At 48.0% G+C, this 24,983-nt stretch overlaps 4 protein-coding genes and 1 pseudogene across 19 annotated transcripts in view; 2 read left to right on the top strand and 3 right to left on the bottom strand.

The window, feature by feature from the left end:
• The window catches only part of IHO1 (interactor of HORMAD1 1), a 34,081-nt gene extending 31,082 nt beyond the window's left edge, over positions 1-2,999 (bottom strand). The window contains exons 1-2 of one of the 2 annotated variants that reach the window (XM_060633641.3): positions 2,432-2,999; positions 1,361-1,394 (exon numbers count right to left, since the gene is read on the bottom strand). The gene's annotated coding sequence lies outside the window, so the exon portion shown is untranslated. Of the gene's footprint in view, positions 1-1,360 lie in introns of both variants that reach the window. The other variant, XM_060633640.3, reaches the window with a different exon arrangement.
• Positions 1-24,983, bottom strand: part of NDUFAF3 (NADH:ubiquinone oxidoreductase complex assembly factor 3) — a 339,096-nt gene that overhangs the window by 202,141 nt on the left and 111,972 nt on the right. The window lies entirely within an intron of this gene.
• CIMIP7 (ciliary microtubule inner protein 7) lies at positions 3,219-17,536 on the top strand. 13 transcript variants are annotated; one of them, XM_060633665.3, is made up of 5 exons: positions 3,219-3,528; positions 6,395-6,430; positions 9,709-9,829; positions 16,698-16,754; positions 17,127-17,536. In XM_060633665.3, the coding sequence occupies exons 1-5, from the start codon at positions 3,494-3,496 to the stop codon at positions 17,532-17,534; spliced, it is 657 nt and encodes a 218-aa protein (XP_060489648.1). In that variant the 5' UTR covers positions 3,219-3,493; the 3' UTR covers positions 17,535-17,536. The 13 variants fall into 13 exon arrangements, with proteins under 13 accessions (XP_060489648.1, XP_060489651.1, XP_060489658.1 ...); XM_060633668.3 differs by lacking the exons at positions 3,219-3,528; positions 6,395-6,430 and adding an exon at positions 7,608-7,722 and having other exon boundaries at positions 9,709-9,822; positions 17,148-17,536; XM_060633667.3 differs by lacking the exons at positions 3,219-3,528; positions 6,395-6,430 and adding an exon at positions 7,611-7,722 and having other exon boundaries at positions 9,709-9,822.
• Positions 10,768-13,308, top strand: LOC132679809 (large ribosomal subunit protein eL34 pseudogene; annotated as a pseudogene).
• KLHDC8B (kelch domain containing 8B) lies at positions 18,270-23,448 on the bottom strand. Of its 3 annotated transcripts, none has more exons than XM_060633659.3 (6): positions 23,001-23,444; positions 21,538-22,046; positions 20,300-20,464; positions 19,722-19,946; positions 19,522-19,623; positions 18,270-19,130 (listed from the first exon to the last, which is right to left on the bottom strand). In XM_060633659.3, exons 2-6 carry the CDS (start codon positions 21,911-21,913, stop codon positions 18,934-18,936), a joined length of 1,065 nt encoding a protein of 354 aa, XP_060489642.2. In that variant the 5' UTR covers positions 21,914-22,046; positions 23,001-23,444; the 3' UTR covers positions 18,270-18,933. The 3 variants fall into 3 exon arrangements, with proteins under 3 accessions (XP_060489642.2, XP_060489643.2, XP_060489644.2); XM_060633660.3 differs by lacking the exon at positions 23,001-23,444 and adding an exon at positions 22,532-22,969; XM_060633661.3 differs by lacking the exon at positions 20,300-20,464 and having other exon boundaries at positions 23,001-23,448.

Below are 24,983 nucleotides of genomic sequence, written 5' to 3'. Positions count from 1 at the left end.
TACAGTTTAAATGATCATATTCCTTTAAAGCATAAGAGGCAAGAAAAAAAAGAGATGTGGGAGACTATAAATTAGAAGAGATTTATGAGCCACACCAACCAAATACAATGTGTTTGGATCCTGAATTATAAGAAAGCAATTAAGAAAATTTAAACATTGACTAGCTACTTAATGATATCAATAAATTGTTACTTTAAGTGTGGTAATGATATTGTGGTTATGATAAAAACAGAGTCCTTATCTTTTATACATACATAAATTTTAAATGAATAAAATAATCTTCAAAACTTTTGTTTTGCTTTAAAATAATAGAGATGGATTAGGGGACCTGGAAAGGGGTACAGACTGCCCCTAGGTTGATAATTGTTGAAGCTAGGTGATGGGTACATTGGCATTCATTCATCCAATGATTTCTACTTGACATGTTTGAAATTTTCCACACAAAAAATTGATGTATGAATTGGTAAATGCCTGTATTAGCTGACAACACCCAACATTGTTACCTCCAGCCCAGACCCCTCTCCTGAACTTCAGACTCCTATATTCAAGTGCTGGCCTGACATCTCTACTTGGGTGACTAATATGCACCACAAACCAACATGTCCAAAACTAAGATCGTCTTTTTTCCCCCCAAAACATTCTCCACCTACAGTCATCCTATTCCAGTTAACAGCAACTCCATCTTTCTAGTTGCTCAAGCCAAAATCTAAGAGTCCTCTTTGACTCTCTTCTCACATCCAGTCTGTCAGCAAATACTATGATTCCTTCAAACATATTCAGAATCTGTCCACTTTAAGTTCCTTCTTCTATAGGTTTACCAGATAAAATATAGGATGCTCAAATTTGAACTTCCCAAATATTGCCCAGGACACACTTGTACTAAAAAAAATATTGTTTACCTGAAATTCAAATTTAACTTGGTGTCCTGTATTTTTATTTGCTAAATCTGACAACTTTAGATTCAGAGTTCCTCTAACTTTAAGTCAGATCATGTTATCCCTGCTCCTACCCTACTCCAATACAAGCCAGAATTCCCATGATTATCTCTGGTGTCTGCAATCTCCCCTTAGCCCTGCTTTTTTCCATCTACACTCCATTCCACACTTCTTATGGGGCTTCTCACTGCTGCTTTCCCTTGCTGGGCACACAACCAGCTTCAGGCCCCTTTCCCATACTGTTTTCTCCACTTGGTTCACTCTTCCTTCAGATTATCAGCATAATAGGCCAAACCACATCCACTACCTCCAGGGGTTCTCTCAAATTATTCAAAACTGTAGCACCTCAATAATCAATGTTTCTTCTCTGCTTTTTCTCCAAAGCATACCATTATTCTAATACACTATATATTTTTAAAATTTACCTTGTTTTGTCTGTCTCAGCACGCACATCCAAGCCTACAAGAATGTAATGTTAAGCTCTTTGAGGATAGGAATTTTTGTGTTCGGTTCACTGCTATATCCTCAGACTCTAGAAATTGTGCCTGGCACATAATAGGTGCCCAGAAAATATTTATTGTTAAATCAGTTTTTTTTTTTTTTAATGAGAACTAAATTAGGACAATAGAGCAAAACTTTCCAAGTATCCACAAATTTAAAAATACATATGATTTGGTTTTAATTATTACATTTCAAATCCCTAGATCTGCATAGACTTATTACATATTTAAAAAAAGAGGAAGAATTGAAGTAAATCTAGGATTCCTGACTCATGTTTACTTATTTCTTTGATAGTCTGAGCTTTTTTCTTCCATCAACACTTCAGAAATTCTTCCTTCTAGAGTCTTGATTTAGCATCTAGACAATTTTACATACATCACTACAAGACCATTATTACTACATCTAGATGTAAATCCTTTATCATCTTCCATTTCTGTTTATGTTGAGAAAGGAGAATAATTTATGCAGTATGTGGCTTGGGGTTTAGAATAACTATGCTCCTGGTTCCAGACCAAACTTACTCCTAAGAGATTTCTTAAATGTTGAGAAAATCCCATGGTTGCACCCTTGCCTATGTCTAAGGACCACATGGGGCTTGATGTGCTCAGCCTCAGGTTTATCTGTTCTCTATGCATTTACCTGTCACCATGCTACCTATTATAGGCTTTAAATTCCCAGAGGGCAGAAATCCGATCTGCCTATACCTATCCTTGTAGATGCTAGCACACTAGTAATGAAGTAGTAGTCATTCTTAGGTAGGACACTAGGTAAATGAAAACTGAAATGCACACATTACAAACTTTCAAGGGCAGGGTTCTCTCTCCCTCTCATCTCCCAATCCTATTAGAAGAAGCATAAAAGCAGAGGAAACGTTTAAGTGCATGCAAGGTATACAACTGTCTCCCTAGGAAGGGCGCTGGCAAGGAGTTAGACAAGGGAGAAACATGTGTGAAGAGAATGCCCTAAGGGGAAGTACACCACCGCCATCATCTGACCCCCATCTTCAACACTGAGACTCCTGAGGCCACAGTGTGAGGTCCTCCACGTGCTCTTCTGGCTCCTCCACTCGGTCACAGAAAAAAACAGTTCTCTCTCTCAGACTTTGTGCCCCTTGGGCCTCGACCAGGCCCTCCTAAACCTCATACGACCGTCCACTCTCATCTTCAGTCTCTTTTCAATTAGGAGACACGCTATGGGCTCCCAGACTAAATCATTCAGATGTCCTTTCCAGAGGCCTCCAAGGGATACTGCATAATTATAAGGCAAATCCCAGTTTCCCGGGTTCCTGTTCACGCTTTCTGGGCCGATTCTCTTTCTTGCGTCTCCTAATCCCAGACTCGGGATGAGAGGCTGTGGACACCCGGGAATCTGACGAAAACTCCAAAGGTGAGCACAGAAAGTCTCCTTGAAGAGCCAGAGAGGTCTTCCATCACAGAGAAAGAATGAATGGCTAGGAATTCCAGGACAAGGATCAAGTTGGACAACCCGGCGTCCCGAGAAACTCCTCGACGTCGCCAGAAATCTCGAACCTGTACTCAAGGCCCCCGTATGGCTCCCGGACCTCTCCACCTTCACCCCCTCCCCCTCCCTGCCCTTCCAGGCCACCCCCCCCCCCCCCCCCCCGCGCCTCCACCTCTGAGGGACAGCTCGCGCCCCACCTGGGGCGTCTCTGATCTTACCTCAAGGCTACTTAGTCCCACTGAAGTTGCCTGAGCATGCGTGGTCCCGCCCCCAAGGCCCTATCTGACCAATGAGGATTAAGTCCTGCCTTCTGGGCCCGCCCCCTCTGCCGCATCGCGTTAAAGGCTTTAACGGGCGTGCCGGTTTCACCAGCACTTTCATTGGCCAGGCCAGGCGGTCTACCTCGCGGCGAGTACTGCTGCATGCCTTACCTGTCCCACGTGTACCTCTCAAGAGGTACCTGCGTGTCTCCACATTCACACCCAGCTGCCACCCACACCCCACCCAGCATCGCCTCAGCAAGGCAGACTGCTCAGGAGTTACCTGACACACACCCTGCTGCATGCGGAGAGGACTGTGTGCCCAGCGGCTAGGACATGGCTAGGGCCCAAGTGGTCCTAACAAGAGCTGGGTAAGGGGAGCCGCTGGGAAGAGAGGAGCTGTGGTCAAAAGGGAACACAGAACTGGGGGCCTGGCCTGTTGGGGAAAGAAATAGTCCAAGGTACCTTGCCTGCTAGGTACTGACTGGGGCAGCCTGAGGGCAGAGTGGACAGGGGCAAAGGGTGTTGGGCGGAGGGGGTCTATGTAACTCTGCCTCTAATGGTTATAGATGGCCTTTAAAGTCGTGAAATAGAGAGTTCACCAATAAAGTTGCATGGATGGAAAACGTGTTGATTGAGCCCCAGGACACACACACTTTAGAGGCCTAGATAAGGACAAAGCAGCAAAGGACCCAAAGTAGGTGTGGTCAGGGACAGGGGAGGGACACCAGGAGAGTGAGGTGCTGTGGAAGCCTCCTGGACCATCCTTCAAAGAGGAGGAGGAGACCAGCCATTTTGTTAGGTGGGAGAATGGAGGTTTGATTGGAAGGCTGGTTCTTGGATTCCCCAGGAAAGATTTACATGAGGATCCCCACTGGAATAAAGACAGCCAGAGGAAGGTAGCAAGCACAAAGCAGTTTATTAGGTTTATTAAGATGGGAAAGTGGGCAGGCCCAGAGATGGCAACTGTCTTTAAGATGGGTGTCTTTTCTTTTTATGTTTGCATAGTTTATGGGTCATAGCTAGGGCCAACTCTGACTGAGAAGGGAGGACTCCTACTGGTTGGGAGGGGGAATTTTTGGCCCTACAAGGTTCTTGCTGGAATTGTCTTGGCCATCTTGCCCATGGGGTTGGGGGTGTGAAACCCACAATGTAAATATATTATAATGAACCTAGGGAGTCACTTTGGGGCAGAGGTTGAAGTGAGAGTGCACATTCTGCACCTATCACGTCTAACTAACTGCCTACTTCATCAATGTCAAATGCTCCTGATGGGTCAAGGAAAATGAAAAGTAAGAATTAATTATGGGTGACCTTGACAGAAGCAGTTTTAATCGTTGTAGTAGGGGCAAAAACCTGATTATAACTAAGTGTGTGGATTCAAGGTATCTGATAAAGGACTGTTATCCAAAATATATAAAGAATCCTTAAAACTCAACAATAAGAATACAACCCGATTTTAAAATGGGCTAAAAATCTAACATAATGCACCAAAAAAAAAAAAAGAAAAAAGATATATGGATGGCAAATAAGCATATGAAAAGATGCTCAATATTATATATCACTAGGAAAGTGCACATTAAAACAATAATGAGGGGCGCCTGGTTGGCTCAGTCAGTTAAGTGACTAGACTCTTGATTTCCCAACTCTTGATTTCAGCTCAGGCCATAATCTTATGATTCATGAGTTTTAGCCCCACATCAGGCTTCATGCTGGCATTGTGGAGCCTGCGTGGGATTCTCTCTTTCTCTCTGCCCTTCCCCTGCTTGTGTTCTCTCTCTGAAAATAAATAAACTTTAAAAAAATGAGCTAGTACTACACACCTGTTAGAATGGCCAAAATCCAGAACAAACACAAAATGCAGGTGAGGATATGGAGCAACAGGAACTCTCACCACTAATGGAAATGCTAAATAGTACAACCACCTTGGAAGATTGTCAGTTTCTTACAAAACTAAACATAGTCTTGTTATATGATCTAGCAAATCATGCTCTTTGGTATTTACCCAAAGGACTTGAAAACTTATGTCCACACAAAAACCTGCACATGGATATTTATAGCAGCTTTATTACATAATTGCAAAACCTTAAAAGCAAGCAAGATATCATTTTCAGTAAGTGAATGAATAAATAAACTGTGGTACATTCAGACAATGGGATATTATTAAGCACTAAAAAGAAATGAGCTATCATGCTAGGCAAAGACATAGAGGAAACTTAAATATATCTTCCTAAGTGAATATATATCAAAAAGATTCCAACCATTTGACATTGTGGAAAGGGCAAAATTATGGAGACCGTAAAAGGATCAGTGGTTACCATGGGTTAGGGGGTTGGGAGGTGGAGCACAGAGAGTTTTTAGGACAGTGAAACTATTCTGTATGATACTATAATGGTGCATACGTGTAATTGCATTCGTGTAATTGGCAGTATACATTTGTCCAAACCCATAGAATATACAACTCCAAGAGTGAACTATGGACTTTGGGGGATAATGACATGTCTATTTAAGTTCAGCAATTACAAGCGTGCTATTCTGGTGGGAGATATTGATAATAGGAAAGGTTATGCATGTGTGGGGCAGGAGGTATATGAGAAATCTCTTCCACTCAATTTTGCTGTGAACCTAAAATTGCTCTAAAAGCCTATTTAAAATATACATATAGGAGCGCCCAGGTGGCTCAATCGGTTAAGCGTCTGACTTCGGCTCAGGTCATGATCTCATGGTTCTTGAGTTCAAGCCCCACGTCGGGCTCTGTGCTGACAGCTTGCAGTCTGGAGTCTGCTTCAGATTCTGTGTCTCCCTCTCGCTGCCCCTGCCCTGCTCATGCTGCTCTCTCTCCCAAAAGTAAATAAAAACATTAAAAAATTAAAAAAATATATATATATATATATGTATGTGTACATATATTAGGGGCACCTGGGTGGCTCAGTTGGTTAAGTGTCTGACTTCAGCTCAAGCCATGATCTCATCTATCTTCTATCCTGAATTTGATGCTTATCATTTCTATGCATGTTTTATACTTTTAGTTCATATGTTTGTATCCATAAGCAATACATAACATTGTTTTACATGATTGAATCATTTTATAAATGGTATAATTTGTGCATATTTCTACAATTTGACTTTTTGACTCACCGTTTTTAAGACATATCTTTGTGGATTCAAGTATCTTTCTTATTGCCCTGTTGGTAAAACATTCAGACTGCTTACAGTTTTTTTTCTTTCCCTATGCAGATGCTGCAATGAACATTTCTGTACCTGTGAATACATGTGAGAAGGGATCTTAAGGGTAACTATAGTAGGGTGGGCTTTCTGGCTAGTAGGGCTTACACCAGTGATACCAGCTGGGTCTAAATGTTTCCTCCTGCTAAACTCTTTTTTTTAAATGTTTATTTGGGGTGCCTGGGTGGCTGAGTCGATTGGGCATCTGACTTTGGCTCAGGTCATGATCTCACGGTTCATGAGTTTGAGCCCCTCATTGGGCTCTGTGCTGACAGCTTGGAGCCTGGAGCCTGCTTCAGATTCTTTGTCTCCCTCTCTCTCTGTCCCTCCCTGCTCATGCTCTGTCTCTCTTTCCTTTAAATATAAATAAACATTAAAAAAATTAAAGAAAAAAGTTTGTTTATTGGGAGAAAGAGAGCACACACGAGCAGGGAAGGGGTGGAGAGAGAGAGAGAAAATCCCAAGCAGGCTTCACACTTAGCATGGATCCCAACATGGGGCTCGATCTTGACTATGAGATCCTGACCCTTAAGGTCATGACCTGAGCTGAAAGCAAGAGTCAGACACTTAACCGACTGAGCCACCCAGGCACCCCTGCTTTTTATTGGTACATTTTTAGAGGCTGATTGCCTCTTCTTTTGGTTAGTGAAAGGGCTGAACTCTTCATGTCCCTGTGTTACAAATGAGAAAGAGACAATAATCTGCCAAAGAGTAGCTTGGAATGGAACCACAATGTCAAATATTTTCATGCTCCTTCTTTTGCTGCTCTATTATGCTCTCTTTCTTCACTGGGGCCATGGTAACAGTCACCTGCCCCAGTGTTCTCAGGCATCATAGACTCCTGAGAGAAAAGTTTACAGAGCCTTATTCTGAAGCAGCACTTTTATCCTAAGAGCCATAAACCCTTTTAACATTTCTTCTGAGTCCACGGAATGCTTTCTAAATTTATGTCCCTGGCAGTATGGTTGCACAATTCTAAAATGCAAGATTCACCTCTAAAATATTCTTTGAAATTTCATTGACTGAATTCATCACACTCCACTGTGGACTATGTTTCTATATGTAAGGACTCTCCCAGAATGTTAATGATGAGGGGCATATTTCTCTCATAAAGAAGTAAAGAAGTAAAACCAAGCAGGAAGCACAAAGGGGTAGCAGACTGGGCACTGCCTCAACAACCAGCAGCATTGTGCAGTCACAACCTCTCTTTGTCACTAAGCAACAAGAGGTTGACCTCTGAGATTCTCTTTCCTCAGGCATAGCCTCAAAAAGACAAGAGGAAAGTTTGCCTTTTCTGCTTCCTTCCTGGAAAGATGCAAAGTGCTTTAGTAGGATCCTGGGTAAGAGTGCATTTTACAATTAATCCTGCCCCTTGGCTCTAGGGTAGTACCTGAAATTTGAATGAATCATGAGAATAAATTTAGCAAGACAGGTTTCATTGAGCACACAGGCTCATGAAGGACCTTGAACTTCCCACTCCCCCTCTGCCATTCTGAGGTCACCCCTGTAGCCTACCTAGTCTTTACAATGCCATGTCCTTTTCCATGTGTCCTGGTCTGATGCTAACCAGCTGAACCTCCTAGTCTAATAGCCACCCCATTTATTCCCAGTCCTTTGCTTGGTCCTCCCATACTTCTGAAATTTGACTGTTCTCTATACTGGGAACATCTTGCAGGCAAAGACTGTTTTTTTCCATGTGTATATCCCATGCCTGGAATGCAGTAAAGGCCCAGTAAATACTATTGAATTAAACTGAAGATTGAGCAAGCAGCGTCCAACAGACTGTAGAAAGATGGACAGACAAGTTGGGCAACCTGAGCCCTCAGTGGGATGAAAAGATAAAGGGCCTCTTAGTCATGTATAAGAACCCACAGTAATGGCCAGAGGACAAACTTGGGAGAGCTTCTTTCTGCTCAGGGCTATGATCATGGAGGACCAACCACAACTGTCCTCTCCAGGGAGCTCTCAGGACAAAGAGTTGGGCTCTAGGAGTTCCCTGGCTAGACATGCTTATTGTCCATAGGGTGTCCACCTAATGACATCAACACAGTATGGCTCCTTCTTAGACCCCTGATAAATGCTCATTTCTGTCTTTTGCCAGTCCCTGTCTCTGAAATTCTCTCCAGAAGGTATCACTGTTAGTGAAGTACTTATTTTGAAAAGTTTATCCCTTGCTTAGGTGTCCCAGTTTCAGAGGGCGCCCTTCTTGCCCCAGAACATCAGGGTATGTGGCAAACAGGTATTCATGACTTTGTCAATGGATGCCCAAGGTGGATCCATTCAATCCCCAGAGAAAGATCATATCACTGGACAGTGGCCTGTTCTCAAAACTTTGCTCAGTGCTTTGAATCACCTCAGCTCAGAACCTGTTTGAGCCCCTCCCCTGCTGAAAAGTCTCCCTTTGTTCTTAGAAGAGAATCCATATTCTTTTTTCTTTTATTAAAAAAAATTTGTTTAATGTTTATTTATTTTTGAGAAAGAGCATGCATGGGGGAGGGACAGAGAGAGAAGGAAACATAGAATCCAAAGTAGGCCCCGGGCTCTGAGCTGTCAGCACAGAACTCAATGAGGGACTTGAACCCATGAACCACAAGATCATGACCTGGGCTGAAGTCGAATGCCTAACCGACTGAGCCACCCAGGCAACCAAAAAAAATGCAGGTGGCCCGAGAATGCATATTTTTAAACCAGTGTTTCCTTGACCTTACCTCACTTGTTTGCTCACAATCCTTTAGTCATAAAGCCTCTTGTTTATTCTAACATATCTCTCTTTTTCTGACCTCCAGTCCTTTTACTCTTTCAGTTCCCATCCCATAGAATATTCTTCTGCTGTTCCTCATACAGCTGACTCCTTCTCACGTTCAGGTCCCACCCTCAATGTCATGAGGGGCTATCCCTGTTCTCTATCACTATTGATCCTAGTCATCAGGTTATTTCTTCCCTGACCCTATTTGCTGTGTCTGACTCCTCCACTAGAAGGAAGATTTACAAGGGCCAGGATCTTTCAGTCCTTTCACTGCTGTCTCCCCAGCTTATATTAGGGCCTCAAGGGAAAGATAGTGAAGAAAGATGGAAGAAAGGAAAGAAGGGAAAGAAAAAAAAAAAAAAGGTAGCCTTTCCCTGCACACACTTAGCCCTCCCAGGTGAGCCAGCACAGCTAAAGCCAACTGTTCTAATGATGGATGGCAGACGGGTGTCTCTTGTTCTCAGATTCTTTTTATTCTGTCAGTAGCTCCCAAGAGAGGCTTCTAGCCGGGAGACCCTGAGGTCTGAGACTCAGGATAAGGATTTGTGAAGCATTCACCCTCATACTTGCCTTGTTATAGCACAACACTGGCTTTTATGGGCACTACAGAGGCCAATTCAAGAGTGAAAGTGCTCAAGAATACCGTCTTGCAGCCAAGCCCCAGCCTCCAGCAGTGTTCCTGCGGCGATGTCAGGTACAAGGTAGCCCTGGGGAAAGCTGGGGTGGCTGGGCCAGTTTCTACTTGTCTCAGACCCCAAGAGCATCATCCCTAGACCTACCACAGCTGGACTGACATCTTATGCCAGCCTATCCCCAGGAAATGCATGAGGCCTGGCTCCTCTTCCCTGAAGTGGCAGGTCTTCCCCTTACAGACAGGGTGGAGAAGAGCCAGTACCAGGCTAGATAGTCTTGCTCAATGTTCTTTCTAGATGTAGGGAGAGTCAGGGCCCAGGTTGGGTAAGTGGCCATGGAAAGAGAGCTTCCAGAATCCATAATGTAAGCCTTGAGTTTTGCCAACAACTGCTCTCAAGCCTAGGTTCTTTGATGTCATAAAAGCCCATGGTCAAACACACAGTCAGCCTTATAGTCTGGGGGCCCCAGGAGGCCTTCTCTGGTGAGGGAAGAAGCATATAAAGTGACATGTGTAGCCAACGAGGACCAGAAAGGAGTGATGGCAGAGGTGGCTGGAAAAGGCTTCCAGAGAACAGGAGAGAGATGCAGAGCCCAGACCCTCCACTGCTTCTAGGCCTGGAGACAAGGAGAGGGCACTGAGCATCAGTTGGGGGTCCCAACAGTAAAAAGCTCACTCAATGCAGGAGAACTCAGCAGAATGTACATGCAAAGGAATAGATGTAAGAGCCTCAGGTAAAGGTGGTATCACAAGTTGGTAACAACCAGGTGGTCAGTACCTTTGGACCCAAAGGGACAAGGGGAAGGTATGGCTCCTAGAACCCAGAAAGAGAGGGTGGTGTGGAGAGAACCACACTGAGAGGAGTCATGATCTTGGGTGGAGAGACACAGACAGGCAAGGGCTAGCCTGGGAGGGAGTTAAGAGAAGAAACACCTCCTCCTTTCTTCTCTCTATCTCCTCCCAGGGCTTTCCAGTGGCCAGAGGGAAGGCAGCCTGGTGAGGAATGCACTCAGATCATCCCTGTGGGCAACAGCAGTGGGAAGACCTTGGAAAGGGACCTGGAGGAGTGTGTGGAACATGCTCTGCCCACTACAGCTTTTTGCTTCCCAGCTTCTAGACAGATCCTACTTGATCTGCCATCTGAATTCTCCAGCACTTGCTTTCCCAGGCCAAGAACAGGGTCCTGGAGGCTGCCATGCTATGGAGCCTGAATCTCCTTAGGATTCTCAGTTGGAAGCACTGGCTGGCAATGCCTACTGAGTGAGCCAGGCCCAAATGCAGCTCCAGACTGCTCATCTGGGTCCACCTCCCCTTGAGAGTAATGGAACCGGGGTAATGCAGGGATAGAGGCAAACCGGGGACTTCTGGCTAGGTTTTTGTAGTAGCCCAGTGGCAGTTGTAATCCTAAAAACTGGAACATCCTCTCAATCTGGTCCCCAGGAAAGAAGTAGGGAACATGTTTTGGGGCATATTTTAATTGAAGACTTGCTACACAAATCATTTACTAGCATTACCACTGGCTCCAAACAGCATGATCTATGTATCTTGGGCTCAGATTGTATAAATGCCAAGTATAGTGGCTCTTTCTGGGTCTAAAGCTCTTCTAATTAGTGGGACTGCTTGGGGAAGGTGCACATTTTATTTTCCTATTAGTTGAGAGATACCAGATTTCAGCCAGCTGATTATAGCTATTGTTGAAAACCTTTCTAAGATGTGACACCACTTTTCTTTAGTTTGGAGCGGGTAGAAATTTTGTTCATGTCATTTAGACGCAAGAAATTTCTCTTTTCTTCTTTGTATCTTCTAGATGAGATTAATTTATTGGTAGCTTTCACCTACCTAACTCTTGGGACATGTAATCCTGGTTCTGTTTGTTCTTAAGATCAGACAAGAGTCCCAGGGACCCATGATTTGGAGTAGGTCTTTCATTGGCGGTGCAACCCCTGCCATGCCTCAGTCTGTTACAGGGGCTCCTCACTCAGCACCCTACTGACTGCAAAATGCCCAGCCTCCACAAGGTCCCTTAGCCTTCCCATACACAAATACTGCCCCCTCCCAAGAAATCTACTTCTCCTCCAAGGCCTCTTCAGCTGGAACCCCAGCCCAAGCTGCACCTGCTCAGAGACTATAGGCTTTACTACCTCAATGGAAAAGGAGCATTAGATGGTTTAGAAGCAAAGAAGCAGGTGAAATTCTCTCCAGGTACAGGAATACTCAGAACTGCCTGGGTGGAAGGAAATGACCACACTTCTCACCAGGCTCTCACTATTGTGAGAACAAAACTTAAGTCAGTGGGAGTCACTAGATTATCCTGCCACTGTAAGAATAGTGAGTTTTGCTTTTCTGGGGATGGTGTCTAGAGGCATTCAGAATGATCCAAAGTTTGGCATACCATCATAGGCCATCCTACAATACAGTCTCTAACAAAACTAAGCTGTCCTGAATCCATGGTAATAGAATTGTGTACTTTTATACCAACAAGATTGGAAAAGCCCCCAAATCTGCATGTGGCACATGAGCAGGCTGACTTCAAGAAGTTTGTGCCGTGAGACCTAAAGTTCTTATGAGGTTGTCTAAAACAGAAAACCATGTCAGGAGAGTGGTACTTCACATATGCTAAGTGTGTCCATGACCAGATCAAGTGTGCTTTCCTTATTGAGGAGCAGAAAAACGCTGTTAAAGTGTTGAAGGCACAAGCACAGTCAGAAAGCTAATTTTTTTAATGAAACTTTTTTGAGTAATTTTTTTAAAAATCAAAAGACAAAAAAATATATATAGTGAGTTTTCATAGTCAGGGCTGCCTCCAAAAACAGAGGCATCCACATTCCAGGGCTGTGTACAATTCTTCAGCTGAGGATAGAGATGCAAAAGAAATTTGGGGATCAATTGGAACTTGCTGCAGATTCCCAGGGTTTTTTTTTTTATTGAAATTTTTATTGAAACAATTATAAATTCATAAGCTGTTATGAGAAATAATAGAAATCCTTTCTACATTTTTCCCAGTTTCCCCCAATGATAACATTTTGCAAAACTATAGTATAATAACACAACCAGGACATTTTCATTAATGCAATCCACCTATCTCAGATTTCCAGTTTTACTTATTCTCATTTCTGTGTGCATATTAAGATCTAAAAAATTTTATCACCTATGTAGTTTGTGTATCCACCACCATAGTTAAGATACTGGCCAACCTCATAAGTATCCCTGCTTCTGGCCTTTTGTGACCACACCCACCAGCCTCCTGCTCCTCCACCCTTCTTCTGTCTCTTATCGCTAGCAACCACCACTCTCTTCTCCCTAAAATTTTGTCACTTCAAAATGTTATATAGGGGCACCTGAGTGGCTCAGTCGGTCAAGTGTCCAACTCTTGGTTTCAGCTCAGGTCATGATCTTATAGTTTCGTGAATTTGAGCCCCTGCATCGGGCTCCATGGATTCTCTCCCCGTGTCTCTCTGCCCCTCCCCCACTCACGCTATCTCTGTCTCTCTCAAAATAAATAAACCTTAAAAAAGATCATATAAATAAAATGATACAGCATGAAACCTTTGGACATTGGTTTTTCTTTCTCAGCATAATTTCCTAGAGATTCATCTAAGTTGCTCATGGTTCATTCCTCTTCACTACTGAGTAGTATTCTATGGTACGTATATACCACTTTGTGTAACGATTCACCTATTAGAAGATATCTGGGCTGATTCTAGTTTTTGACTCTTATAAAAAAAAGCTGCTATGAACATTTGTGTACAGGTTTTGGGGGGAACATAAATTTTCATTTCTTTAGAATAAATGTCCAGGAATGCAATTGCTGGGTCACATGGTAGTTGTATGTTAGTTTTTAAAAGAAACTGCTGAGCTGTTTTCTAGAGTGAATGACTGTACCACTTTACATCCCCACCAGCGATGTATTAATGATCTAGTTTCTCTGCATTCTCCCCAATATTTGGTGTTGTCTCTATGTTTTATTTTAGTCATCCTGATTAATATGTCATGATATCTCATTGTGATTTTAATTTGCATTTCCCTAACGTTTAATGATGGTGAACATCTTTTCCTGTGTTATTTGCCATCTGTATATCCTCTTTGGTGAAATGTCTTCATGTTGTTTGCCCATTTTCTAATTGGATTTTTTTTTAATTTTACTTTTTATTTTTTTAAATTTACATCCAAATTAGTTAGCATATAGTGCAACAATGATTTCAGGAGTAGATTCCTTAGTGCCCCTTACCCATTTAGCCCATCCTCCCTCCCACAACCCCTCCTTTAACCTTCTGTTTGTTCTCCATATTTATGAGTCTCTTCTGTTTTGTCCCCCTCCCTGTTTTTATATTATTTTTGTTTCCCTTCCCTTCCCTTATGTTCATCTATTTTGTCTCTTAACATCCTCATATGAGTGAAGTCATATGATTTTTGTCTTTCTCTGACTGACTAATTTCACTTAGCGTAATACCCTCCAGTTCCATCCACGTTGTTGCAAATGGCAAGATTTCATTCTTCTTGATTGCCGAGTAATACTCCATTGTATATATATACCACATCTTCTTTATCCATTCATCCATCGATGGACATTTGGGCTCTTTCCCTACTTTGGCTATTGTTGATAGTGCTGCTATAAACATGGGGATGCATGTGTCCCTTCGAAACAGCACACCTGTATCCCGTGGGTAAATACCTAGTAGTGGTCGTAGGGTAGTTCTATTTTTAGTTTTTTGAGGAACCTCCATACTGTTTTCCGGAGTGGCTGCACCAGCTTGCATTCCCATAATTGGATTGTTCTTTTACTGTTGAATTGTGAGAATTCTCTATATATTCTAGGTATTATTCCTTCATTGGATATTTGGTTTGCAAATATTTTCTCCCAGTCTGTAGCTTGTCTTTTCATCCTCTTTATGTAAACTTTCACAGAGCAAAACTTGAAAAATTTTTTTGATGAGGTCCAATTTGTCAATTTTTTTCTTTTATTGCTCTTGCTTTTGGTGTCAAGTCTAAGAACTCTTTCCCTAGTTCTAGATTCTGAAGATTTTTTCCTATGTTTTTTTCTAAAAGGGTCCTGGGTTTTTAATCTCTGTCGTGTCAGCTTGCTTTATGAGGAATGGAAGATAAGGCTGGCTGGCTTCCCACCTTCATGGAGTTTTCAATCTACCTGGAAAACCGGCACCAGGTGTCTAAGGCAGGATCTCCCATAGAGGAGCTTGTTAAAGACACACACCACAGGCTCCACCCTGAAGAATCTGGTTCAGGGATCTGGGATGGATCTAGCCCCAGCCTTTACTCTAGGAACCTGCTGTCAGCCACTGCTCATACCCCAACCCAGGAAAGCCTGAATTCATCAGATCAGACACTTCATTCAAGTCTACAGCAGGAGAAGCTGAATGACTGACTAGAGACTGGGGACTCTGGGGGCAGAGACCAGGCACAAAGTCAAGGTTGATGGTCTTGGGAGAGATTTCTATTGAGGTCTGGGGGTTTGGGAGGTGGTCTTTCTCTGCCTGGGGATAGGGCATGGTTCTCTGGCTCCCAGCTGGGCCAAAGCAAATGCCCCAGGGACCTTCTGTCCCTGTTCATGATTTAAACAGCAAACACATATTAGGCCCAGTGCCAGGCACTATGCTCAGTTTTGGAGTTACAGATGTGAGCAAAACAGACAATAACTTATGTTCTAGTTACAGTTGGAGTTACAGATGTGAGCAAAACAGACAATGAGCTTATGTTCTAGTCAGGAGTATTAGCTGGTAAGCAACATCATACTATGTAGTCACATAGTATTCCAGAAAGTGAAAAATGCAGAGTTGGCATGATGGCACTGCTGGTGTAGTGCTTGAAGAAGCCCTCCCAAGAAGGAAGTGAGAGGGAGTCCTATGGCCAGTTGCAGGAAGAGTCCCAGACAGAAAGCACAGGTGGTGCAAAGGCCCAAGGTGGGAATAGCTGGTGTGTTTGAGGAGCAGTAAAGATGCCAGTGCGAGTTGCAGGTAATGGAGGGATCAATATAGTGTGGGTCTCATGGACCACTGTGAAGACTTTGTCTTTTACAAACATGAGGAACTGTCATGGGTTTTCAGCAAACAAGGAAGGTGATCTGATCTATGTATCATAAGAATTATTCTGCCTATTAAGAGGACAACAGACTGGAGGGAAAAGCTCGGAAGCAGGGACACCAGGTAGGAAGCTCTTTCAATAATTCAAGCAAGAGAAGGAGGTAGCCCTTGGATGAGAGAAAGCAGTGAACTTGCTGAGGAATGGTCCAATCCTAGGTTCATATTGAAGGAATGATCAACAGGATTTCTTGACACACTGGATGTAGGGTATGAAAGAAAAGAATCAAGGGGACTTCAAAGTGTTTGGTAGGACCTAGCTGCCATGGCCTGAGCTGGGGGAGGCTCTGGGCAGGGGGGGTTGGGGAATGATCCAGAGCTCAGTCATGTGTTTGGAGATACCTGGAAGACATTTACAAGGGGCTATGAAATAGGCTGTTGGCTACTGAGTCTAGAATTCAGGAGAGAGCTCAAGCTAGAGAGAGAATTGACAGTTTTCAGGTGGTACTTACTCAGGGTCAAGAGTTTGGGTTGCTGATGAGGGATTAACTGTGGACAGAAAGGAAGCCTCTGGTCCTGGTCCTGGGCAATCTAGAGATAAAGGGTCTGACATGAACCTTGAACCACTGCCCTCCTGATGGCAGTGTGTCTTAGAAGATGCCTCAGCCCCATCCTCAATCAGCAGCCCTAGAGACTTTTGCTTTGGAGGCAAATGCCAGCATGAGATGTCCTAGGAGTAAGGCGGTGCTTTAATTTGTAACTGCCCTTTCAGGATTTTGGCAAGTTTAGCAGTTTAGGGGTAGTAGCTCCTGGCATCTTCCCTCCATTATGGGTCCTGAGATAACATCTTAAGGGCAGGTAGGCATCATTTCCCCCCATTCACCTTCTTTCTCACTGTCTTTAAAGGAGCCAGCACAGCAACACTTCTTCTCCAAGCATGACAACCGTACTTCTTTCGACAAAGTGAGTGAAGAAAGGAAGGAGAGTGGGCAGACCCTCAGCCTAGGTTGAAGTTGAGGTAGGGTGGAGGGGATAAGACACTGTGGGGAGGGAGGGCTCCTGACAATCTCTCTTGTCTGGAAAATAGCCCATTCCCCCAACAGAGGTTTGGTTTCAGCCACTAGCTTGCCTGACAATGTGCAAGTATTCTGGGGCCCACTGACTTTCTAGAGGCTTCACCCTGGAATGGAAGGCATGGCTGGGGAGCAGGCCAAAGAGGCTGGGGTATGGGCCAGGGGAGCCAGGCATCACCAAGCAGGCTTGGCTTGAGGAGGACCTAAGGAGGGAGGTGTGTGGTGCCAGGACTGTGGGCCAATGGCCCATACCGTTGAGGAGGGCCCCTACTGCCTGCTGCAGGGAATCGGAAGGCGAAAAGACCTGGAGCACCTGTGGCAGCGGCACACCTTCCTGCGCTGGGCACCCTGTGAGCTGGAGTTGAGCCAGCAGCGGCCCCTTGAATCCTCCTACCAGGCCAATTTCCGGTCAGGCCCTGGACTCAGTGACCTCCCCCAGCGCCTTGTCCACTTTGTGCAGATCCAGCCTCCCCGTACCAGCACCACCTATCAGCAGAACTTCTGCCAACCATCCCAGGGTGGCCATTGTGGCAGCAACAATGTGGGGCCAGTCACCAACACACTGCCTGACCTCCCAGGGATCCCAAGACCCAAGCTGCTGCAGCATTACCTTCATGCTGGGGTCTCTGAGTGTCTAAACTGGTCCAGAGCATTAAACAAGGATGGCTAACACAGAGGCCTATCTGTGCTTACAGCCCAAGGGGTCTTAGAAGCTGGAGAGCAGTAAGGTCCATGGCGCCTGTATGCTGGGCAGGGGAGGATGTGCCCTGGGAACCCTGCCACCAAATGAGAAGGGGTAAAGTCTATAGGAAGTACCATGGCCAAAGCAAGTCAGTTCTGGGAGTACCTTGCACTCAGTGTGGCTGCAGGGAAAGCAGAGTCAGTGACCCCTACTTGTATCCAGCAAAGACTGGAGGAGGAGGCAAAGGATGGCAGCTTTGATTTCTCCAGGAGGCTATTATGTCTCTAGGGGTCTGGTGGGTGGCCACATAGTTATGCCTAAGCTGGGACAGGGGGAGACTGCCCTGGCCACAGCCTACGCTGGACTACCCCTCCCTATGGAGGTGAGCAGACGAGGAGCTGCTGGGTGACATGGACCTTGAGGTCATCCTGACCCTGGGGTGCTTTGTTGTAGTTTCCTGACCCTGGGGTGTTTTGTTGTAGCTTTTCTTTGACTATCGTGTGAGTATCCTCTAACACCAGGACAGTTGCGGTGGGTGGGGGTGGGGTAGACAGCAGTCATCCTATGTCACCAAAAGAGAAGCTGAGGCTTAGGTGGGGCTAAGACATCAGAGGCCAGATTCAAAAGGCTACTCTGAACCCTCATCCCTGGGAGAGTTGAGACCCCTGAAGGAGGGCCAAAGGTTGCAGGGGCAACACAGGAGTCCACACCAGGGCCACACACCAGATTTTAGCAGCACTTTTACTTTCATGTCTGAACTTCCTGGGTCCTCACAACAGCCCTGTGAGGTAGGTAGGGCAGGAAGGTTTCAGAGATCCCCATTTACGGATGAGGATGCTGAGGCACAGAGAGGTGAAATGACTTGCTCAAGATCACACAGTCAACAGTGTAAAGGGCCCAAAGCCTATATTCTTCCGGTCCTCTAAAGGTTCCTGTATCCACTCCTCCATCCCCTCTGTGTCCCCTGCCCTCTCTGAACTCTCCTGGGGCCACAGAGGCCTTCAAGGCAGGCTGGCAGCTAGGATTTTTCAGGAACAGCCATTGGGGTGAGACTGGCCAACTCTAGGTAGGCACTAATCCTGTGGGACATGAGGCCAGCTCTCCCAGCCTCCCACTTCCCAGTTAGACAGAGGGCCCAGTAGTTCCAGAGCAAGTGTGGAGCTAGGCGTGGTCCATGAATGAATGGGGATAAAAGTGGGTATAAGCATATATGTCCTGCACTAAAGACAAAGCCCCCCCCCCACCCTTTGAGACATTTGTCTCAATTGCCTGCCCCTGTGCCTCCCTCATCCCACAGAGCCACAGTGAGCTTCTTCAGCAGCAAAAGGAGCCACAGACATTTGTCTCTGGCACTGTGCTGCTCCAGTGGACCTGTCCCATCAGGCATTCAGACCCCATCACGCAGACACAGTGCCTCCACAGCTTGGCTAGGACCCTGGGCCACACCCCCAATGACAAACAGCCAGGGCCCAGCCTGCAGACTAGAACAGGAGCAGCGGGCTGTGGGCATGGCAGGCAGGGCCTCCCAGCGCCGCCGTGCAAGGCTGAAGCCCTCCACGGAGCCCAGAGGGCATGGCTGGTTTCCTGCAAGAAAGAGACAGAAGTTGTAAATGGCACAGACTGCAAGGACTCCAGCTCTTTTGCTTGGGTTACTAGGGCCTTGCTACTCATCGCTCCCATTCATCATTTGTTCATTTCTTCGTATTTCTATTTTTCCATTCATTCAGTGGTCACTTGACCTGTTTCTGTCTCCTAAACCTCTGCTGGTACAAAGCCCTCAGTCAGGTGCTGAGGGACACCCCAAGAGTTAGGCCGTGCAGACCACACCCTGCCTGCCTCACAGATTGGGAAAGGGAAGCTCACAAAGCCCTGATCCCTGGAGTACCTGGAGAAGGGCAGGAGGGAGTGCTCATGCTTGGGGTTACTCCCGCCTGTCTTGGACTCGCCTCCTATCCCTAGCCCCACAGATACTCACCAAGGCCCCCAATGGCCATGATGTGGCCCCCAAGGGAGCCAACCACAAAGTCGGCCCTCTTATCCCTCATGCGCAGGCTGCGGGGCAGCTTGGTCCAGGACCCTGCAGGAAAGGGGAGGTCAGATCAAGTCCCCCAACACACACTGTGCCCCTCCATCCCACGGAAAGTGGGAGGCCAGCCCAGGCCAGCCACTGCTCACCATGTTCCAGGTCGAACATCTCCACAGTGTTGACAAAATGTGGGCGGGAGTAGAAATTGTGGGGCCCAGGCTGCTGCAGGCCACCCAGGCTAAAGACGTTGCCTTCTGCCATGGCACAGCCGGCAAAGGCTCGGCGGCTGGGCAGGCTTGGGTGCCGGGTCCAGGTACAGGCCTCCAGATCAAAAGCCTCAAAAGCAGTCACTGGGAGCTTTCCCTGGCGGCCCCCTGCCAATGGAATTGGAGCACCTTGGAAGGAGCCTAGGAGTCCTGACAGGCTCCTCCTTCACCAGGTTGCTAAGCTTTTACTGCTGCCCACCTTAGCTACCCATACCCAGCTGTGTGCACAACAGAGCATGAATCACCCACCCTGAAGATCCTTAGGCATTGGGGTTTGGTTTTCCAGCCTTAGTAGGGCCACCAGAGGTCAGAGCCTCCAAGCAAGCCTGGTTCACCCAAAACTTCTCTTGTTCTGCCATCCCAGACTAAGCCTGATCCCAGCCAACCTATGAAGATAGGTGCTTCTGCACTTCGAGCCCCTTTCCCACATCCTTCCCCTGCCCCCACCCCCAGGCCCTTACCCAGGACATAGATCTTGTTCCCGTGCAGGAAGGTGGAAGCCCCGTAGCAGGGTGTGGGCATGGAGGGTAGTGAAAGCCAGCAGTCCCGCCTGGGCTCATACACCCGAACTTGGGCCTGGGGGGCCGTGTCAGGACCCATTCCCCCCAGAGCATACACCATACCATCTGCATAGAAAAGAGCGATTCAGAGTGCACCTCAGCCTGGCCAGGGCACTCTACCCTGACAGCTGCACTGGTCAGGTCTGGGGGTGGGTGGGGACCCGCTTCTGTGTAGTACGTCTCCCAAGCAGCAGAAACCCTCCTTACTTCCCAGAGTGGGGGCTGGGAGAGCTAGGATTCCTGCTCTGGCCAGGGCCCCTCCAAGTGAAGAGCAGGAGGCAGATGATCTAATTATAATCCATCTCTGTCTCCCTGGAGATGCTATGGCAACCAAATCTGGCATCTAAGCAGGACCGGTGGTCAGACCTGGAGGCCACAAGGTGGGGACTTCCCTAGGGGAAGGAAGGTGGAGGATGATTTAAGTCGGGGAGGGGCATTTGGGGATCTGCTCAGCATAGAGCTCAGACTGGGGAGGGAACTCTGGAGATCAGCTGGGGGCTGGGAGAGGAGCTTAGGCTTGTAGGATGGAGGTGCTGGCTGCAAGCCTTCTGCCAAAGAGCCCTGCCAGCACCTCTATATCCTGCCCTTTTAGAGTAGGTTCTTGCCCTGTTACACCCTCAGGGTCAGCTGGGAGCATGTCTGGGGGTCCTTGGGGAACCGGATCAGTCAGCTGAGGGCTTCCATGGCAACTATCCCCAGGCTAGCTTGGCCTTCCCATCTCAGGCTCCCTGGTAAGTGTGTATATGGGAGGAAGGTGGGGGGAATCTAAGCACTTACTGGGCTCTGAGCCAAGGCCCTGTTCCCATCCCCCTCCCCCAGGCTATTTATAACCCTGAGAGTCATTGAACTACTCCTCCTTGTGTCTTAGAGAGGAGGAATGGTCAGGGAGGTGGTTGGTGCCTCCCATCATTCTGGGGGCCAGCCTGGGCTGGTTCTCCCACTTCACAGCTGGAAAAGGCAGTTAAGGCTGCTGTTAGCTCAGCTCAGAGCTAGGTAGGAGAGGGTCTTTATAAGAATCAAATCTATGTCCAGGGTACTCAGACAAAATTTACATCTTTTTTCCAAACTCTAAGAGTAAGGGACCAAGGAAAGAATGGAGGGTGTTGGAGCACCTCAGGGACCTCCTTAAGGCCACTCACCTCTCTCCACAGTTGCAACCCCCATGGCTGCCTGAGGGAGGGTGGCCCGACGCTCCCAGCGGCCCTCATCAGCCAGGAAGGCCTCCACAGCAGCCACAGGGCTCTGGCCCTCATCCACACCGCCCACCACTAGCACCTGCTTGCCCAGCACCACAGCAGCCGCACCAGCCCGGGCAGTGGGCAGGGGTGCCAGTGTGAGCCATGTATGCGAGGCCATGTCCAGTGTCTCAGCAGTGTCCAGGGGCAGTCCAGCCCGGCCACAGCCCCCCAACACTAGCAGGTGCCCATCCTGGTATGCCACTGTGCCATACACCCGGCAGGTGGGCATGGGTGGGAACACCTGCCAAGCAAAGTCCCGGCCACCTCCTGTAGCCATGGTGTTCACCTCCAGTGGTAGGCCATACTATCTGCTCAGGCTGTAGGCCTCACTGAGGGGCATGATGCGGCCTCATCTTGACTCTATCAGGACTACAGGGAGTGTCTGACCAATCCAGGGACCTTGCCTTCACCTGGAGGAGAGAGGGAAAACAAAGGGTCAGGGCCATTGACCAGTCCCTCGGGGTACAGTTGAGCAGTCTGTAGGTAAGGGCAGGACTGGCCAGAATCACTGGTGGGAAGGCATGGGGGAGGACATACCCCTGTTGGCTAGCACACCACTGCTGAGGTGCTTCTGGGGTGGGAAAGAAGGCAGATTACCAGATACTCAGGCAAATTCCCCTCTTCCTATGGGGCATGAAGGATTCTCCTCCCACCCCCTGCCTTCACCTAACACCTCCACCCCAGCCAAATCTAGGTCTAGGTGGTAGGTAAGTAATCTAGGTCCAGGTGGTAGGTAAGTTGACTAGGATAAGACACTCCACCCTGGCCCCCTTCCCTTCCTTTCAACAATCATTCTGGTGCTTTGCATGAATGGAGTCCTACTGTACCCTCCCCTTATTGGCTTCCAGTGGGTCTCCCACATGCTGCCAGGGATCAGACTCCAGGGTATACTTACAACCCTTTTGGGGGCCATTCCATAGAGATCATCCATTCCCACCAGCAAAAGGCCAGATCAGGGCGTTTGGGACTAGGAGAGGAGGAGATGGACGCCAGGGCCCCACATTCCCCCTTCAGGTCTACTATCAGGGGGTTGTTCGCGCCAGGTTCCCAGAGGCCAGTCTCCTTGGTGTCCAGAAGTAGGGGAGGGGGGTTGATTTGGGGATCCCATGATCATAGGACTCTAGACTCCCATAGTCCAGGGCGTTTCCAGTAGGAATGAGCAGCTGGACTTCCACAGCAGATCCCCAAGTTCCTCAGCCTTTCCTTTCCTGTGGGGGCCACGCTCCTGGGACCCTTGGCGTGATGGCCTCCTGGCCCCAAACTTCCAGCTCGCGGGAGGCGGGGGGCGGGTCCAGGCGAGCGCGCTTGGGGCTCTGCGCCCAGCGCCCCAAACTTCCCCTGAGCGCGGCTCCTGCGGGACTCACCGGCCGGGGCTCCGGCGCCGCCGGGACGCGGGGTCCGCCGTTCCGGCTCCGTGCCGGCTCTGGCTGGGGCTGAGGCCAGCCTCCGCGGGGCTCCGGCGGGGCTCCGGCTCGGCTCGGCGCGGGGCGGGGCTGGACCGGGTCCGCCCCTCGTCCCCCCTCCCGACTGGGGAAAATCTCCCCCCGCCTTAACCCTGCACCTGCCGTGGCCAGAGCAGGGCGCGTCGACCCACAGTCACACGCAAACCGGTAAACAGACAAATGGACATGTGGACGCTGGGCCTGTCCAGGATTTAGGGTCCGACCTCGGGCAGGAGGAGAAATGAAGCAGCAGTGAGCAGCACAACACGTGTGTGGTGGGGAATCGTTCGGAGTGGGACCCAGCCTGGGGAGCACCCGCGGGGGAAGGGGCGGAGGGCGGGCTAGCAGAACCAGCAGGCTTGGGGGACCGGCGCCCGCCCACCAGCACTAAGCTCAAAGAGCCCAAAGACCGGCTTCGCGGCGGCGCCCCCTGGAGGACGTTTGGGGCGTGGCCTGGGCCTTTGGTGGGGTCGGCGGCTGGGTCGCACTTCCCCAGGCACACAGCAGGGCGCTAAGTCCTATGGTGGACAGTGAGGCTAGCAGGGGATGGAGGAGCACACAGTGCCGGCCTCAGTGCTTGACAGGCCCTTCCACAGGCCTGGGTGGGGAAAGTTCTTGTGGGGAGGGTAGTTCTGAGTAAGGGATGAACTTCAAGAATCAGAGGCCAGGCAGGTCTCTCTCCAGGGCCTGAGGCCTGGGCTACTCTGGGGCCCAAGACATTTTGTGACTGTTCATAGCAAGTTGGTATGACAGAGGCCTATTTATTTCAGACCCAGACCCTGGCCCAGCCTATCTTCTGAGCATGCAGAGTATTGGCTAAGTCTGTGAGCTGGGAGCCCATTCGTGCAGGTTGGTGGTCACCCAGAAGAAATCCTGTGGGTTTCTGTGCTTGCTACTATCTTGTCCCTCTTTCATGGACAGTGTGTGTCTCACTTTCCCCAGAAGCACATCTGGAGATAAAGATAGCAGTATATATAATTAATGTGGGAGATGAGGCCAAGAAGCACCAGCAGAGGAGTGGCAGAAAGAGAAAGCAGCCAATAAAGGGTGTGTCATCAAGCAAGTTACCACTGTTGGCAACTGGGACCAAATCTTGCTGGGTTCTCTCCCAGAGCAAAGGTTGCTTGAGGAATTCATTTTCAAATCTCCATCAGTCACGGGTTGAGAGCTGTTTGGGGGGGGGGGGGGGGGAGGCACTAAGTCCTTGGTTTGCCAAACTTCTGAAGCCTGCCCTGAGTGTGGGCAGAGCCTTCTCCATGACTAGAGAGAGAGTCCAGCTCCTTTCACAGGCTGGCAGTTGGAGTTGGAAGGACTACATGGAAATGGTGGTATCAAGGCAGGTTTCAGAACCTGACTAGGTGGCTTCCATCCTCTCACTTCACTCTGCCTTTCACTTGCTCTTCACTTAGCACACTTGTACCTTCCTCCACGGGGTGTTCACACTGCCCTGCAGAACGCTCACATTTCCCACTATTCCCTTTCCAGGCCCTTTCTCCTCTCCATTCCAGCAATTAAGTGCTTAAAAGCCTCCTACTTTAAGACACATCCCAGTACCCCCAAGTCCCTCCAGCCTCCCCTTCCTCCCCTCCAATCACCTGATACCTGCTACTTCATGTCCACTGCTCCCCCCAAATTGCTCTTGTCAAAGTCTCTATGGAACACCATATAGCTAAAACTACAGGTCCCTATGGTCTTCATCTCAACTGAAATCTTGCTGACACCTTGGCACCTCTGCTCCTGCTTGTGCTGCTTCTCAGAGTCTTTTACAGGCTCTGGTTCCTCTTCTCCCTTGGAAGTGGCTCCTGAAGATCCAGACCTGGCTTTTCTCTTTGTCACATAGACTCCCTCCTTGAGTGATCCCTCCCAGGCCCACTGGCCTCGCCCACAACTAGATATCCACCAGAT

This window comes from Panthera onca, chromosome A2 (genome assembly GCF_046562875.1).
Source record: "Panthera onca isolate mPanOnc1 chromosome A2, mPanOnc1 haplotype 2, whole genome shotgun sequence".
In the NCBI taxonomy this organism is placed as follows: domain Eukaryota; kingdom Metazoa; phylum Chordata; class Mammalia; order Carnivora; family Felidae; genus Panthera; species Panthera onca.
This window is presented reverse-complemented; position numbering and strand designations above follow the sequence as displayed.

What these genes read in the sequence shown, in the direction of transcription:
- CIMIP7 (XM_060633664.3), top strand. Translation starts at nt 9,452, where the DNA reads ATGGAAGAAAGGAAAGAAGGGAAAGAAAAAAAAAAAAAAGGTAGCCTT. An exon ending in CACACACTTAGCCCTCCCAG is followed by an intron (nt 9,526 to 9,708) that starts GTGAGCCAGCAC and finishes GCCTTGTTATAG; the next exon opens with CACAACACTGGCTTTTATGG. An exon ending in GCGGCGATGTCAGGTACAAG is followed by an intron (nt 9,830 to 16,697) that starts GTAGCCCTGGGG and finishes CTGTCTTTAAAG; the next exon opens with GAGCCAGCACAGCAACACTT.
- KLHDC8B (XM_060633659.3), bottom strand. Translation starts at nt 21,913, where the DNA reads ATGGCTACAGGAGGTGGCCGGGACTTTGCTTGGCAGGTGTTCCCACCC. An exon ending in GAACAAGATCTATGTCCTGG is followed by an intron (nt 19,947 to 20,299) that starts GTAAGGGCCTGG and finishes TTCCATTGGCAG; the next exon opens with GGGGCCGCCAGGGAAAGCTC. An exon ending in GATGTTCGACCTGGAACATG is followed by an intron (nt 19,624 to 19,721) that starts GTGAGCAGTGGC and finishes CCTTTCCTGCAG; the next exon opens with GGTCCTGGACCAAGCTGCCC.